Genomic DNA, 15,860 nt, shown 5'->3' with positions numbered 1-15,860 from the left:
ATATATATTAATATATATACTGGAAAAAATATAGTTTTATATATTATTTTAACTTTCTATTTTATAGAGAAATTTTATTTTACACATATGTGTACTTTTTATTTACTATTAATCTCGTAATATCTGAAATTTACTGACAAACTTAAAAACGTAATCATGCGAAATTTATTACGGTTATTGTAGTCAAAAAGTGTGAAACGGGCGATATAAATGCCAGAAAATTTTTCACATTTTTACATTTTTTGTAGCTCACATTTCCTGTTGAATTTTATGCTACCCTTGTGCTTACAATTAGTATTGCATTAGTTCTTTTAGTTATGTTTTCATAATTTTATTTATATTATTTATAATTTTGCTTCAATCTTATAATTTTAAACATATTGTTCATGACATGAGATTTTTTATTTTACTCAAAAAATTATCCATTTGACATCATTTTACATTATTTATACTAAAAACTTCAGCGTTTTATTATAATAGAAAGAAATGTTAAACTTTGTCATGACTGAATAAAAAAAATATAATTGTTTCTCAATCTCTCTCTCCGATCCTTTTGCTTCTCTTATCATGGTACGTGTTACATATGTAATAGATGGCGGGATAGGTAATGAAGATAATGGTGCAACATGACGATAGTAATGGAGTAATCTATGCCACTATTGGTTCCATAAGTATTTCATATAACGATATCATTTTGTTCACGGAGAAAATTCTCAAAATTTCGGCTTGCATTCTAATTTAAACATGCAACGAAAGTAGCGACCATTAATAGCCCAATAGCTCAATTTACTGCATTAGCCTACCGATTTCGTGAAGCTATTATAGTTTGGTATCGGAAAAGCCAGTGTTGTACCTCAATTATGCAAAGTAGTACAACGAAATGTCATATTCAACAATATAACACAATTACCGATATTGACATCGTTTCAATCGTGTAAATGATATTGCTTTATTTATGTCACTGCTGTCTAGATTACTGAAATAACATTAAAATCTAAATAAATAAACGTAATAAAGAAATGGACTTTTTCAACGAGAAAAGCTTCACGATATTTTTTTACGAATGCAGATTTACTAGCTGGCATCATCTAGTCTTCCAGCATGCTTTAAATGCGACAGAAAGGTAGCCTTTTTTTAATGACCTCGTTACATTTGCGTGCGTTATAGCGGTCCTGTTAATGCGAAGGCGCTATTTCTGACTCGCAGCGACATCCCCCGGGCTGGAGAATTTAATTTTTTACGCGTAACGATGCGCTATAATGTCATTCCTTTAGCGAGTCTCGGTAAAAATGCATTAACCCATTACTGGCCGGTCGCGCAATGTACAACGGTGTGAAAATTTCATCGCTCGTGGTATTGTGTCGCAGCCGTCGATACCGAGAAGGTGCACTATGACGGCGCCGCTAGTATAACCATTATTGGCCAATTAATTGCGCAATGTCAATAAAGCAACGCCTACGTTTAATTATAAACAGGGAAAGCGCCCGTGATCGATTTAATTATATTACATAGGCGTCCGCCGGAAATGGCGATACCAATCGAGACTAATGCGTCGGAAATTGGATTCAATCAACGTGCAAAGAGAAATTGGAGAACGAACATTCGGTCTGTCTATTTGAATACATAACAGTATTCTCGATTTATCGAAACCGCAACATATTTTATGATCGACGATCGCCGATAACCGATTAGCGACATCGCGGTTTCGATCTTAATTATTTTCAGCGAAAGTTCCGATTAAACTACATAATTATTTCTTTTTTTTTAATCGCACAAGAACTGAGAACTTAAAATTGATATAAAACGTTTGTTAACTTTAAAATGAAATCAGAAATCGATCGAAAATTTTTACGCAAATATTTATTCGCAGATATTGCGACGTTGTATTTTCAGATTCAGACCATTCAACGTCGTTTAAAAACGATCGCTCGAAAGACATCGAATTACTTTACTAGATCTCCTATCATGATCCACGTTCTTGATATTATTTCTGTAACGTCAGCATTTTTGCGTGATGCGTTTCCGGGTCGTCGCGTCTCGGATAATTCTGGACGATCGTTTTTCCTCTTTTCTGTGAAAAGTGCTATGAGAAACGGAACGGATAAGCGGCTGATGTCACTGACGTTACTCTAACGACAGTGATATTGCGTCTCTTTCCTTTGACGCGTTTTACATTTGTGAACTACATTTCACATATTTGAAGTAATTTTCCCATTATCCTTACACTGGCGAATTCAGATTCAGATAAAACTACGTAGAGATGTTACATTTAAAACAGCATATTTAACAAGATACACTTGTTTACTTTTCTCTAAAAATCAAAGCTGTAATTTTGTTTGGATTTTGATTATTTCTTGATAGAAATGTATGCAGTTCTTTTAGACATTCATCTAGTTATTATAATGTTACTCTTTTTACATACTGTATTCTTGTTGATTATTACAGTATCGCATAGGAAATGGACAAGAAGTTGATTAGAGTTTTTATTCAGTGGCACAAATTTTTCCTAGTATCTGCAACTTGCATATACACCTGTCTAGTTATTATGTAGTATTAATAAATTGTTATTAATAGAAGTATTGTTCTATTTGTTATCTTACTTTTGTTCAGTAAATAAGTTCAAATTTTGAATGTCTTTTGTGCGCAGTAACTACAGGCAAAGCATTACACCTTGAGATTAAGATCCTAATTGTAAGTACATAGTTTTACTCCTCCGTTACTAATAAAACAGAGTGTCCAACAATTGCTCAAAATTACACGAAATTTCTATCCTTTACCAGGATTTATCTTTGTGTTATTTAGGATTTTTTTTATTAATTTATCGATTTGAACACCTACGATATTCATGCTTTTCTTAGGCGGTACTTGATGCGTTATCTTTTTGCGATTGCGTTTATCGAAAATATTTTGATTCTGAGATTGCTTTACGTACAAAAGGGAGGATTCCGTCGATAAATGAACGGCAAGCAAACGATATAAAACTGAGGATACAGCAAAGGGGATAAAGGGAAAGGGGTTCAAGGGTATTGTTTCTCATACCGTAAACGATATTTGTTTTTCGTGCAACCACTTTGCCGACCAATACTATTATTTTGGTTAATCCTCCTATAACTCATTGAAATCACGCTGTTATCAGTTTCTAAAACTGTTTCTTTTTTTATATTTTACAGGGCAGAGATCTTTTTATAATTTTTGTGTCACAAACTACGTGTCGAACGTCACGTGTATGTGAAAGATTACACAAAAGCCTAACTGTTTCTTTATTTGATTTTACAGATACTGTGCTTATATATGTATATATATATATTTTTTTTAACACGCGAGACATACAGCATTATCTGTTTTATCCGTTTCATTCACCGTTTTATGTTTCTTTTTTATCTTTTCTATTCTACTCGCTTATTTCTCTCGGTGAATGATTTTCCGATGTTTCTTTTACCTTTAGATATCAAGCTGTCAATATCGAACTCATCACAGAGTCGAATTTGCGTTCACGATTTATACAGGGTTGGCAATCAATCAGCATTGCAGAAAAACGACATCAATGCCTGCGATATGTCTACATTTTTTTTTACGAAGAATCTTGTTTCGTACATGATATTGTATATATAGTATTTTATTTGTTTTTATCATATCTCTATATTATTATTCGCTAAATGTAAATATTTAAAAGTAATATTTTTAAATTAACGTTGCGGCAAAATTCTATCTCGTTTAGCATTGCGAAATTGGAAAGTAGCTAAGTAAAGTCAGGCAGCAGTTTTGTTTACTTATAGAATTTCTAAATATTTAAAATCGTTGCTATCTGCACATTTTCATTTATTTTATTATCAAGGCAGATAAATTGCAACGTTGACTTGCGGCTCTTTCTTTTTTGTTTACCATCTGTAAATATAAAATGGATAATTAAAAATAGGGAGTCGATTTCATGAGCTTTCGTGTTATTTAATCTCGCTTCCTTCACTTCCATGTTTGTTTTAACATTACTGTATTTATATCTAAGCAAGGTTGGGGAGTAACGCATCACTATTATCGTTACTTTTTTGGACGGTGGGAAAGATAACGATTATTATTCTTTTATCTGTAACGATAACGTTCTTACATTTTACAGTAATGGTAACGGATTCAGTCGCTACTTTTATCACTATTTTAAGCCCCTATTATAATATTTTTATATATATTGAATAGATCGCATTAGTTTTGGTTGGATAGAGATATTCTATTTAAATGAAATTTATATATTGAACATTTTTTTAAACAATATTCGATAAAAATTTTTAATAAAATTTGCGTATGTAAAATACAATCTAAATTCCTAAAATAAGTGTACATAAAAAATAAAAAAATACTGAAAGAAAGGATTGGCTGAATGATGGTATAACATTTTTAAATAATTGCATTTTTACCGGGTGAAACACACGTCTGAAAGAAATTAGTTATTTTCTCTCGAAGTGAATATCGTCGAAACTATAAAAGATGGAACAATTTTTTAAATAAAAGTGGGAATGGTTTTAAGAGTACTTTTATAACAATGATAACAAAATTTTTGAAGTTTTTATCTTTTATAAACAAAAATTTTTATTAAAAAATTTTTTAACCATTATTATAAAGTACTCTTGAAATAATTCAACTTTTATTAAAAAATTTTTTTCTATCTTTTATTGTTTCGACGATATTTGCTTCAAAAGAAAATAACTTTTTTCAAAGGAACGTTTCACTCTTTGAAAAGATTAAATTACTCTATTGAAAGAACACATACGTGTATATAAAACACATAAAAACATATATAAAAAACCGTGTCCATACATTTTATGTAAACTACATCACGTTAAAAGCTCATTAAAATTGAAGGAGAACCTTTTTTTGCGTCTCCTTATAAGTAACAGTTATTTTTTAAAATTAGGAACGAATGACGGTAATGAATTTCTCTTTAACAGTAATAGCGCGTTATTTTTATAAAGTAACGTTTTAATTCTGTATTTAAAAGTATATTGTCCAATACGAGGGATAATTATATTCGTCGTATTTGCAATAATGTTAACGTACACAGGACGGCGTTGACGGTGAAGGGATTGAATAGAGGATCGTGGCAACGGTATTGGCGATACGTGGTCGGCATTACGTAACGAGAGCCGGTTCGCGATCGGGGATTTTGTGGCATACGGACATCCCAGCGAACGGACGACGTGAGTGAACGGACCGCCGCACATGCACCACGAATGCGCCTGCGATACAATTTGCGATATTCTCTCCACTGGCTTGTCAGTGATTCCTACCTACTCGTACCTCCATGTACATACGTGCGTGCGAATTTTGTGCATGTGTTGCGTCGAGGTGTCGCGTCGAGATAACTCTCGATCCTGACGTTAACGCAGAAAGACAGAGAGCTGTTTTTTTTTTTTATTGCAAGTGAGTAGAGATCGCGGACTTGATATTCGTCAACGAATATCGATTTACTTATACGACTCAATGCGAAAATAGATATTTGTAATAGCTCTCAAAGAGTGCCGACTATTAAAATTTTAAGCTGTCAGAGCTTCTTGTAATCTTTTTTTATATTTGATATCATTCTGCTTAAAAATAATGTATGACAATTGGATAAAGTTATTATTGAAGCAAAGGATATCTTTTACTTTATAAAAGATAATTATAAAACATGAGAGAAGAATTTAGATCTATCTTGCAAAATTGACTATATGTATTAAACAGAATTAAACCCTCAAAGCAAAATGAACAGAAATTTCAAAAACTTTATAAAAATAATCGGTATTTTTATATCTTTTTTTTTTTTTGAAGGAATAATTTTATCGTGTCAATCAGATTTGTTTTTATATTACGTTCGAAACGGAAACTAATTCAATTTACGATACATTAATTTTAATGCGTCTCATTTGCAAATCGAGTGATTTAATTTTTAATGAATATGCCTTTTTCTCGGTTATTAATCACCGAGTTTTAAATATGTACTTCCGACATTCCACGAAGAATGAATGTGGCGTCCGAAAACATGCAAGAAACTTAGAAATTGACTTTTTCAACTTGTACCTATCTTCTCTACCCCGTTTCTCTCACGTTAAATCTTAACTTGGCCGTGTGCGATGACAACTTACAAGACTATGTAGTATGCACCCGCTGGGAACATCCGCGTATGTCGCGTATAGGGTATAGCTATAGCGATAACCCGCAGGTCACCGTGAGACATTCTTCAGCGGTTTGATTTAGTGGCCCTCTCAAAGTACCCCGCCAGCCCTCTGCCCGCTTATCTAGCGCTGCTCAGAACGCTTGTACTCCGGCCACCGCGTTATACACCCTCGTTGCAATACACGTCCGTGCCTGCAGTTTACTACCACGAAACGAATCGGAAGTGTGGCGGAAGTACGCGCGCGCGCACGAACGATCTAAAGGCGCGTACAAACTGTGCAAACCGGTGCGGTTCGCAGGCGAAGGATAAGTTTGTGCAGACGTGTTCCCAGTTGCACAGAACACACACACGTTGCACAGAACACGGTTTGATCGTCAGTTCTCTAACGTGGATGTATTTCGGGATTACCTTTTCCTCGTCTCTCTCCTTTCGAACGCTGACCAAATGCTACTATTTGGCTAACCATTGATCAAACGATCGCAAAGAGAATTCGATAACAGTTGGTGAAGAATTCGGCAGCGATATTTGGTTTAAAGGTGACCATTTAGAGATACGCGGTTTTAATGACAGAGAGAGAGAGAACGAGAGGACCGATTAATTTAAAAGGCATTTATCTAAAAGATATTAATACATATAAAGAGGATGCATTTATTTATTCGACGTTATATTCTTATACGATAATAATTTTAGAGTAAATTATTTTGAAACAAAATTGTTTAATAGTATTATAACTTAATATTATAAGTGCTCACATTTCTAATCATAAGAGCAGATATGGAAATATATCCAAATGAAAATTAGCTGAAAGTGAAATCTCGCTTGTAGATTAATTTAGATGAACACCTCACTTGTATGATTTAGCGCACGCTAGAGCAATATTTGGTTTAGTGTGCAGTGTGTGCACGTGCCTTAACGCGAGCTTGTTGCAGACACGGGATGATGAATCGCTCACTCTATCTCTTCTTTAGATCTTATGACTCCGCGCTGTGACGTACTGAATCCCGCGCCTCGGGCTCGATAAATAAAGTGGATTTAAGTACGCCATCAAAGCGCGTTCAGCTCCCTGAAAGAAATCATCTTGATGTTACAATTAAGTTCACTGCAGTTATCGTCCGCCGTCAGCTTTCTCCGCCCCATACACGTTCGTGAGATTCTTGTAAAAGTTAGTCACGCTGAAAACGGCATGGATCAGCCTTTCAAAAATACACGAGAATATATGAAAGTGTGTACAGAGTAAAAGAGATTCTGCTATAGGATATCCCGTTCCTGCCATATTAATCTTTAATGACAGACGTCTCTTTGACGTACATATTTGATGTCAATTTTTCTCCCTGATTATAAGATGACAAAAATGGAGCAGTTTTAAATCCGTAATTTCGTTAGGGGAGGGTGTATAAAAATTAATTAATTTTGTAAATGTAATTTCATGTATAACTTACAATCGATTTCACTCGATTATCAGCCTTTCTCGACAACTATCGCGTTCCCCTCTCCAAGTGTCTTTAGAACTAACTTTTAAATTAGAATTTCGTTCAGGCGAAGTACATGTCAAATTAAATGAAAGACTGTTTTGTTTTACGATACAATTGACGTCTTTCCGCGCTTGGTTATACCGCAATTTTCTCGCAGATTGCGCCGTATGTTCTGTACAGGACATTTTATCCTGACATTTCCGTTCAGGCTTGTAACAGGTCCCGCTCGCTCGCTCGCTCGCCCACCTCGACTGGCATATCTATTTCACCGTTTGGTCCTAAGGGCGCTACGAGTCCCAGAGTATTAATAAATTGCGCTGCATTGTGCTACGCTCTATGCCGGTTCCCACCTTCGCTTCCTGTACCCACCATCACCACCCATTCTCATCCGTTTTCTCGTCTTTTTACTCGCCCGCCCGCGCGCAGCTGCCGCGACGAGTATCTCCCATCGGGATTACGGACGGCGCGTCGGAGAACGCGAGCGAGGACGCGACGGCACTATCGCTTCCAGAAAAGCTACCGGATGGATTTAAGGGATTTTAGGAAAATCGTCAAGGTCGACGCGAACTGCGAATTTGACTAATGCCGCGAGTGTTACACGATTCTACGGCGCTCGAAGGAAACGTCGATCATCGCCGCTGAATCTTTGCTTTTCAACTGATTTGCCTTGATATCGCATTTAGTTTCGCTATCGAAAACTGTGTCATGGAAATCACGATTTTCTAAGAACGTCTCACGCGTTGATTTTATTTTATTATTTAATTTTTTTATTCACGCTGATCTCGTGTGATTTTTAACTGATGTCGCCTGCAGTCGTTCAGGCTGAATTACTTCGAGTTGGGCGGACTTGTTCACAATGGAACGCTACAAAAGCGGCGATGATCTGAAGATTCACGCGGTAGTTTCTACGCTAATCGCGCCGGAAACGAATCAGTCCAATTCGCCCATCGTCTTCCTAGCTTTATTGCACCGCCTTCCAGCTGGAAGCTGGAAGTAAAGCGTTAATGGAGCGGATGACATAGAGCCAGAGAAGCAGGTCGGAGAGGGACTATCACTCACGCGACTGGTAACAAACGCACGGGAAAATTCTCCTCTGTAGAGTCTCCAAGTCTCTACGATGGTGGAGCGAGAGATCGCGTCAAAGTTGGGCGCTTCGTCATTTTTAGTAGCGACGACGTGACCTCGCGTTTACGTCGTCATCTTCATGAAGAAAGTCGATTGCCAGTAATATCTATAGGAGGAAGTCCATATATCTGAGAATTCAACGTTTTGAAAACTTATAAGAACGTATATATTTTAGACATACCTAAAGTTAATTGTGCGTTTTCCAAAAATTTGCTTTCATCTCTAATTGTGTAAATATATAGTCTTATACAAGACGGAAATTACAATAACAATAATATAGTTTTTATGTAAATGTACAAATATATTTTGTATATGTGATATATATCAAATCTATAACTTTAATTGTAAATTTATTTTTGCGAATTGTGTTTAATTATTATAAAAACAATAATTTTATTTATAAGAGTTACAACGTTACTTATGTGTTTGTAAACATACAGGTACTTTTAATAGTGAGTCCCAAAATTACCTACTATAATTGTAATTTTTTTCAGTGTATATTACAGCCGTAAAGTCTATGAAGTTGTTGTTGAAAAAAATACTTTTGACTATTATGTATATTTACTTAATTAATCAAATTTATATTTCTGTACCATAAATTATTGTCAGTAAAAGCAATTAACGAATTTATTGACCAAACGAAACTTTACAAGTATCTATGAAGTTGTTGTTGAAAAAAATACTTTTGACTATTATGTATATTTCTTAATTAATCAAATTTATATTTCTGTACCATAAATTATTATCAATAAAAGCAATTAACGAATTTATTGACCAAACGAAACTTTACAAGTGTATGAACGGAGATATATTTTGTACGATACATCGTCGAATTTATGATTAAATATTATTGGCAGCACCTTGTTTCCGTGACCGCGAAATAATTGAGAATATTATCAAAATTCCGCATGGTCGAGCGAGAATTTCAACGGGCGCCGTTCGGCTGCACTTCGGAAGGAAGAAGCCCTCAAGCTAGTCCTTCACCCGCCCTTGTGAAATTTGCGTCATGGAGCCAACGAGCGTGCCGCGCACAAGTTAGACGTAAAATTGTTGGCGGAATACGGAAATATGCGAACGGGCCTTCCGGCGTCGTCGCCAGCCGAGTTATAACGCCCGCTAGTGAAGCTGGCGAGGCATGCTCCATCACGTCTGCGGAATATCTTCGAGAGATAGCGATAGTCTGGTATCTCCTTCTGCGCCTCACTCTTTTTTTGGCTACATAGGGTAACCTTGAAACTGGCATTCACGCGAACAAAATTGTTTAATCAGTTGATTCTTGGCGCATAAAAGATTAAAAACAAATAAATTCCCGAAAATTATATCTAAAAAAATTAATATAGTAAACAATATTTTAATCTTCTTGATCTATAAAAGAATAAAAATTCTGAATTTAAATTTTTTATTGATAATTAAAATTTGATAAAGTGTAACATTACGAAGAAAATATTAAATAAAAAGAAAATGTAAAAATTGTTAAGCTTCTGAAGTATTGCCTTATTATGGAGTAAGAACAAGTCCACAGTTTTTCAAATAAATGCACATGATATACATCGGTGTGTTCCTGAAGAGATAAAAATGGCTAAAATGAAAGAACTAGGGCAAGTAATCCTTTTTCACACGAAAGATAACTCGAGATTGAGAGGAGCAAGTGATGCACTTTGCCACTCTTGGGCTACTTAGATCCTCGAGAAGTCCGGAGAACGTCGAAGAGTAGCTGTCTCGAGCTCACCGCGAAATTTCGGATAAAGCTCGATGATAAAATAAAGCTCGCGCTCTCTTCTCTTTTTTTTTTGCGAATCGCGCCCGAGTTTCTCACGAATTGCTGTTCAATTTTCGAGTCGCGGCTCCGGAAGGCAGGCGCCGTGGAAGAATTTCAAGTAGGCGACACGTGTAAAGTATCGGTGGCGCAAAAACAGCTTCGGGAAGTGATTCTACTTCGCGGCGCGATGCAGTTTTGGTTGATTCCCGTTTCCGCTAAGTTCCGGAAAACTCCGCTGGCGAAAGTTGCGCCGTTTCAAAAGCATAGGTTCTTACGATTTCCTCTTGAAGTGTCGGATCATATCAGAGTAATGCGGAAACTGTGCTTGTGAATCATAGATACATGCTGTTGTTTGCACAAAACATTACATCATACAATTTATTTAGTATTGTGAAAAATTACTTTATAATAATGCAGAGCAAGAAAGGCATAATATCATACATCAGTTTTAATTTCTTAATCTAATTTAAATTTAATTTAAATTGTAAATTCAGTTTTCTTGTTTAAAGCTAGTTAATTATTTTAAAAGGTACTTATATGAGAGAATAGATATGAATATGTATATGTAAATAGAAATAAAAACGCTGTAAAAGTTTTATACGTAAATAGGAGAGAATAATTTTTCTCTAGCTTTTTACCATTAAAACTTTAATATTGAATGAACAAAACAGCAATGTATGTGCAATATATTACACATTCAGCTTCAATACTTCCTATTTTTCTTTTTAATTGAATAAGTATCTGGTAATTAATTAATTATCAGATAAATAATTAATTCATTCTAAATAACAGATCAACGATTAAATAGCTTATTAATTATTTTTGGTACGCGCGATACATTATTAGAGCGCAGTTGCGCTTAGAATTATAGACAAACACTTCTATCGACCAAACTGAAACGTCGCTACTCTATATAACGACGCGTAATGTCGCACTATACATATAGATATAATTATAACCGTCTGGCGTTCAATAAGCTGCCAATTATCTCTAATGGATCGCGTTAAACTTCTAAAATGAGAGGCAATGTTGCAAGCGCCGCCGTGCGTGTCGTTCATTAATGTTAATTTTCGATTCGGTAATCTCTGCTCGCTGAATTCAAAAACAGGAGCCTTTGATACTGATGTCGACAAACAATACTTGAAAAATCAGTTATCGATGCCGTTCTCTTGTTACGATAATTTTACCGTTATTAATATAATGAAAGAGTTTCTATCCAATTTATCTTTAATATTATTAACATTAATGAAACATGGTATGCCGAAATCACATAACAAATAATTGTACTAATAAATATAATATCTGAAAATTATGATGTATAATTTTTCAATTATTTATTTCGGAATTTGAGAATCAACTTTGATTCTCCATTTTATTATTCGTTCTCAATGGACAAAAAATTTAAAAACAAATTAGATTTCTCTTATACTTGTTCACGATGATTATATTATCTATCATGGGCGAAAGTGTTAGGGAAACATTTATCGTCTGCAGAAAACACCGCGATGAATGTAGACGAGATTTAGCAAGTTTCGCCATATAATTCAGGAACGACACTTCAGAAGTTACTGCCAAACTTGTAAGTCGAAACGATATCGAGTCGCAGGACCATCGAAATGCCATCGAAAAGTCGCAAGAGAGAGACTTGTGAGCACCCTCTTGCCTCTTGATGTTTACGTCTGCATGAGGACGCGGTGGCGGTGGCGATTCTTTTGAACTCTATTTGAATCATGACAATAAGAGTGCTTTATTTCTCGGTTTCAGATCGGTGCCCTGAAGAATTATTACCTCTTCTCTCACAAGCGATTACACAAGAGATCCCTCACTGCGAGCGAACCACATCACAAGGCGCTCAGGGATGAACCGCGGGTAAGTCGACGCATCCTTGTTTCTGCTAATTAAGAGACATTAATTACGAGTTGCACATGGGAACGAGATTTGATTTATACTCAAAGAGTAAGACGTAATGTTTGAGAGTCATGGTAGATTTACTTCAGGTCTGTGAAGTTGAGGAAAAATTTAATTAGCTTTAGTTACGGTATTAAGGACTTTGCTTTTACTAAAAAAAGAATTACATTTAGTATTAAATTTACGTGTGAAGAACGAAATAACAGAATGTGCAGTCGTAAGAAACAGAAATAAATGTAATTGGAATAACATAATTATAATCACAAGCGCTATACCTCTTTCACATATATTAACGTTTTATAAATATATTTGACGGTTGATGCTAACGAATATCGATATCTACGTTATTGTAACAATTGGTCAGACAGAAAATTCATTGCTATAAGCGCCATTAAATCACTTGGTAAAACTTGACCTCTTCACGATCGGTCAGCTTAAAAGCGGCGTGCATTTCGACAAACAGTTTAATTGGCCAAGTCCGTTTGAAGCACGTTAACGATCGCAAGAAATACGTGTTCTGGCGAGTGAACTGAATGTTTGGCCGAATCGAAAGAAACCTCAAAATTATAAATTAAGGCTTCTGCAAGGACGAAAATAATTTTCTAAAAATAAGATCTACGTCGATTTTTAATAATTTTTTTTACAATCAAATTGGTTAAAAACGTTTTTGTATCAATTTTTCTTTAGTAATTTTATAATAACTTTATGAAGTTGTTGTAATCGTGTCATTTCGTCTTATCGGAAAAATAGTTTTTTATCTTTGCAACTGAGAGAGAAAGAAAGATATTTACTGCAAAGTCTAGAAAATGTCAATAGGAGTAAAATGTTAGAAAGGATATGAGAGTTCTACGCTGAGATGTTTTGAAAACAAGCTGTGCAATATACGTTACGTAAATAATAAAGTCCTATAAAAATGTTACCTTTTTTCTCAGTATGTAACCCTTGCGTTTTTAAAAAATCATTTTCCCGTTTACATGCAGTTTTTTTATCGTTAAATATTCTGTCACGCAGTGACAGAATATTCAACGGTAACGGTATACCTCACAAAGGATCGCAAAATGTGTCTTCCTTTTTGATTGACCAGAAATGTGTTTTTGTTCAGTTCTAGTCTAAATTTTAGTGTTGTGGTAAAAAACGTTGAGTTTTAGCTATAAAAAAAATCACAGTCAAGGATGGAAATTATTTTATAACTGTAAAGAAAGAAACATTTTTTAATGGGATATAGAAAGGACGATTTTGTTAAAATATTTAAAAATTCACCTAGATCCAGATTTGAAAACAATGATGTTGAACTATTTAATTTATTATATCGTGCAACTTGGTTGCTTAAATGTCAAAACTTTTTGTAAGATTATCACGTTTAAATATTCTAAATAATTATTTTGATAATCTAATATAATTATTATCAGTATTTGGGGTCTAATTTTTATAGATTTCAATATTCTCTTTTCGTCTAGTAAAATGTTTTTATCATTTAACTCAATAAATATAATAAAAAACATATATATTTTTGATGTTATTTTTTGTGAAAAAAAAAAAAAACGATATAATTTACTTGCATTATTATTCAACGATAGTAAATCATAAATCTGTAGTAACCGTAAATAGTTTATGAAATTCTATCCTTGTAACTGTAGATTTTTTCCGAATTTTTCACTATAATATCACTTTAGTACTCGCGCGGGAAATACCTGGTGGTCGCTTTAAGTGCACTCTCGGTGAAGCCTCGTCGTCCCTTCTCTCACGAGGACGTAGCAAAATATCTCACTGTTTCGAGAGACAATATTGTCGTCGCCGCGTTTTCCGCCATTGTCCTCGTCTCGATAAGCTCCTTCTCGCGGGTGAAAATTACGGAGTGGAAGGATAGGTGAAGTGGTCGGGAAAATATCGTGTCGAAGAGGGACAGATAGAGAAAAAGAAACAGAAATACAGTTCTTCGCATGCATCGCGGGGGATCGCGATATAGCATTAATTATGAGCTGATACTCGCGGAGAACACGTTATCGTGAGGAAAATGCCATTTGCACGGGACGAACGTGCGGAGGTAATTTCCGCGCGAGATACATTTTTTTCCGAACACGCCGCGCTCAGAGATCGCCGGGATTTATGGTTGGTAAAGTCACGGATACGTGACCGGAAAATCTCTCTCGTTTTCCCGACGATCGTGACTGGTTGCTTATTAATTGTGCAGCACGCTTAGTTAACCGCTTAATTGTTCGTTAAAAAATAGATTATCAATGTTTCATTTTATTGCTCATTTTATATTTCGACAGAAAAGTGTCGTGTTCATATCGATGCGAACGAAATTTATTGTGAATAAAAAAAAAGAAAACACCTTATTTTATTTTATTAATTTTCGTGTTTGGAATAGCATCGTACTACTTGAGAAATTGTTTTTCCAGAATATTAGAAGAAGGTATGTATATACATAAGAAGGCATATATATATATACAAAAGAATTCTTTACATAATTTTAGTTTAAATTTTCCAACTTTCTTTATTGGGATTATTACACGGACTAATTAAATTTGAAAATTAAAATTCCACGTAACTTTCATTAGATGGTTTGCTATCAGAATAATGATTAATGTTGGCATTTAAATTTTATTTAATTTTTCATAATGAAACAACTCATTATTTTACGTTCGATATGAATCAATAATTAAATGGATTATTTGATAATTTGTTTGATCGAATATTTATGTTAATATGTGTACCTATACATGAAACATATAATGTTCATTTTAATAGAAATTCGTAAATATTGGTAATTAAAATTAACTTAAACAATTACAAATAATCTCTACTTAATTAGTGAATTTAGTGATATTTTCTTCAATATTTGAAATTTGTACTAATATCTACAACTATTTATAATTCATAAGAGAATACGGCAACATCTGCTACTATTCGACTTCACGACTGCCATAATCGTTTGATTTTAAGGGACTTTTAGCATGTTCAATAATCGATATGGAACAGCACATGTACCAAATTTCCTATCTTACACTCATTGTGTTAGTTTGAAAATTCGGAAATTTCTGCATTGGCGCGCGCCTTCAATACGACCGTGAAACTAACTCGGTTAATCCCATCGTATTTGGAGCCTCGCCAAAATTGCGTGAGGGTCGTGAATCTGTCGACGGTACCGAGCATCGAATCGTATTGCGTGTCTGGGTCCAACACGAGGATATGAATGAAACGGGAGGAACGCGGCGCGCGCTAGAATTAAAGCTCGTTCCCCGAGGCGTTTTTCGGTGATTGTTCGATTTATGACCCTCGATTGAGTCAATCTGCCCTGGTGAATTTTCCACGTCGTAGTGTCGCGATATATAGCTGTCTGGCCAATCGACAAGACAATAAACAACGATGGTGTCACGAGTAGTTTTGTATCTTAAAAAAAAAAATGGGTAATTTTATTTCTCTAGCTCTCTCTCTCTCTCTCTCTCTCTCT

General features: G+C 34.8%; 1 protein-coding gene across 2 annotated transcripts in view; it reads left to right on the top strand.

Moving 5' to 3' along the window:
• Nucleotides 1-15,860, top strand: part of Fur2 (furin-like protease 2) — a 370,418-nt gene that overhangs the window by 332,337 nt on the left and 22,221 nt on the right. For both annotated transcript variants that reach the window (XM_018543689.1, XM_018543688.1), the window contains exon 2: nt 12,263-12,367. In XM_018543689.1, coding sequence (XP_018399191.1) covers nt 12,263-12,367 — 105 coding nt within the window. The remainder of the gene's footprint in view (nt 1-12,262; nt 12,368-15,860) is intronic.

Source organism: Cyphomyrmex costatus, unplaced genomic scaffold, assembly GCF_001594065.2.
Source record: "Cyphomyrmex costatus isolate MS0001 unplaced genomic scaffold, Ccosl1.0 scaffold396, whole genome shotgun sequence".
Taxonomy (NCBI): domain Eukaryota; kingdom Metazoa; phylum Arthropoda; class Insecta; order Hymenoptera; family Formicidae; genus Cyphomyrmex; species Cyphomyrmex costatus.
The sequence above is the reverse complement of the archived record's forward strand: the minus strand, read 5'-3'. Positions and strand labels throughout refer to the sequence as shown.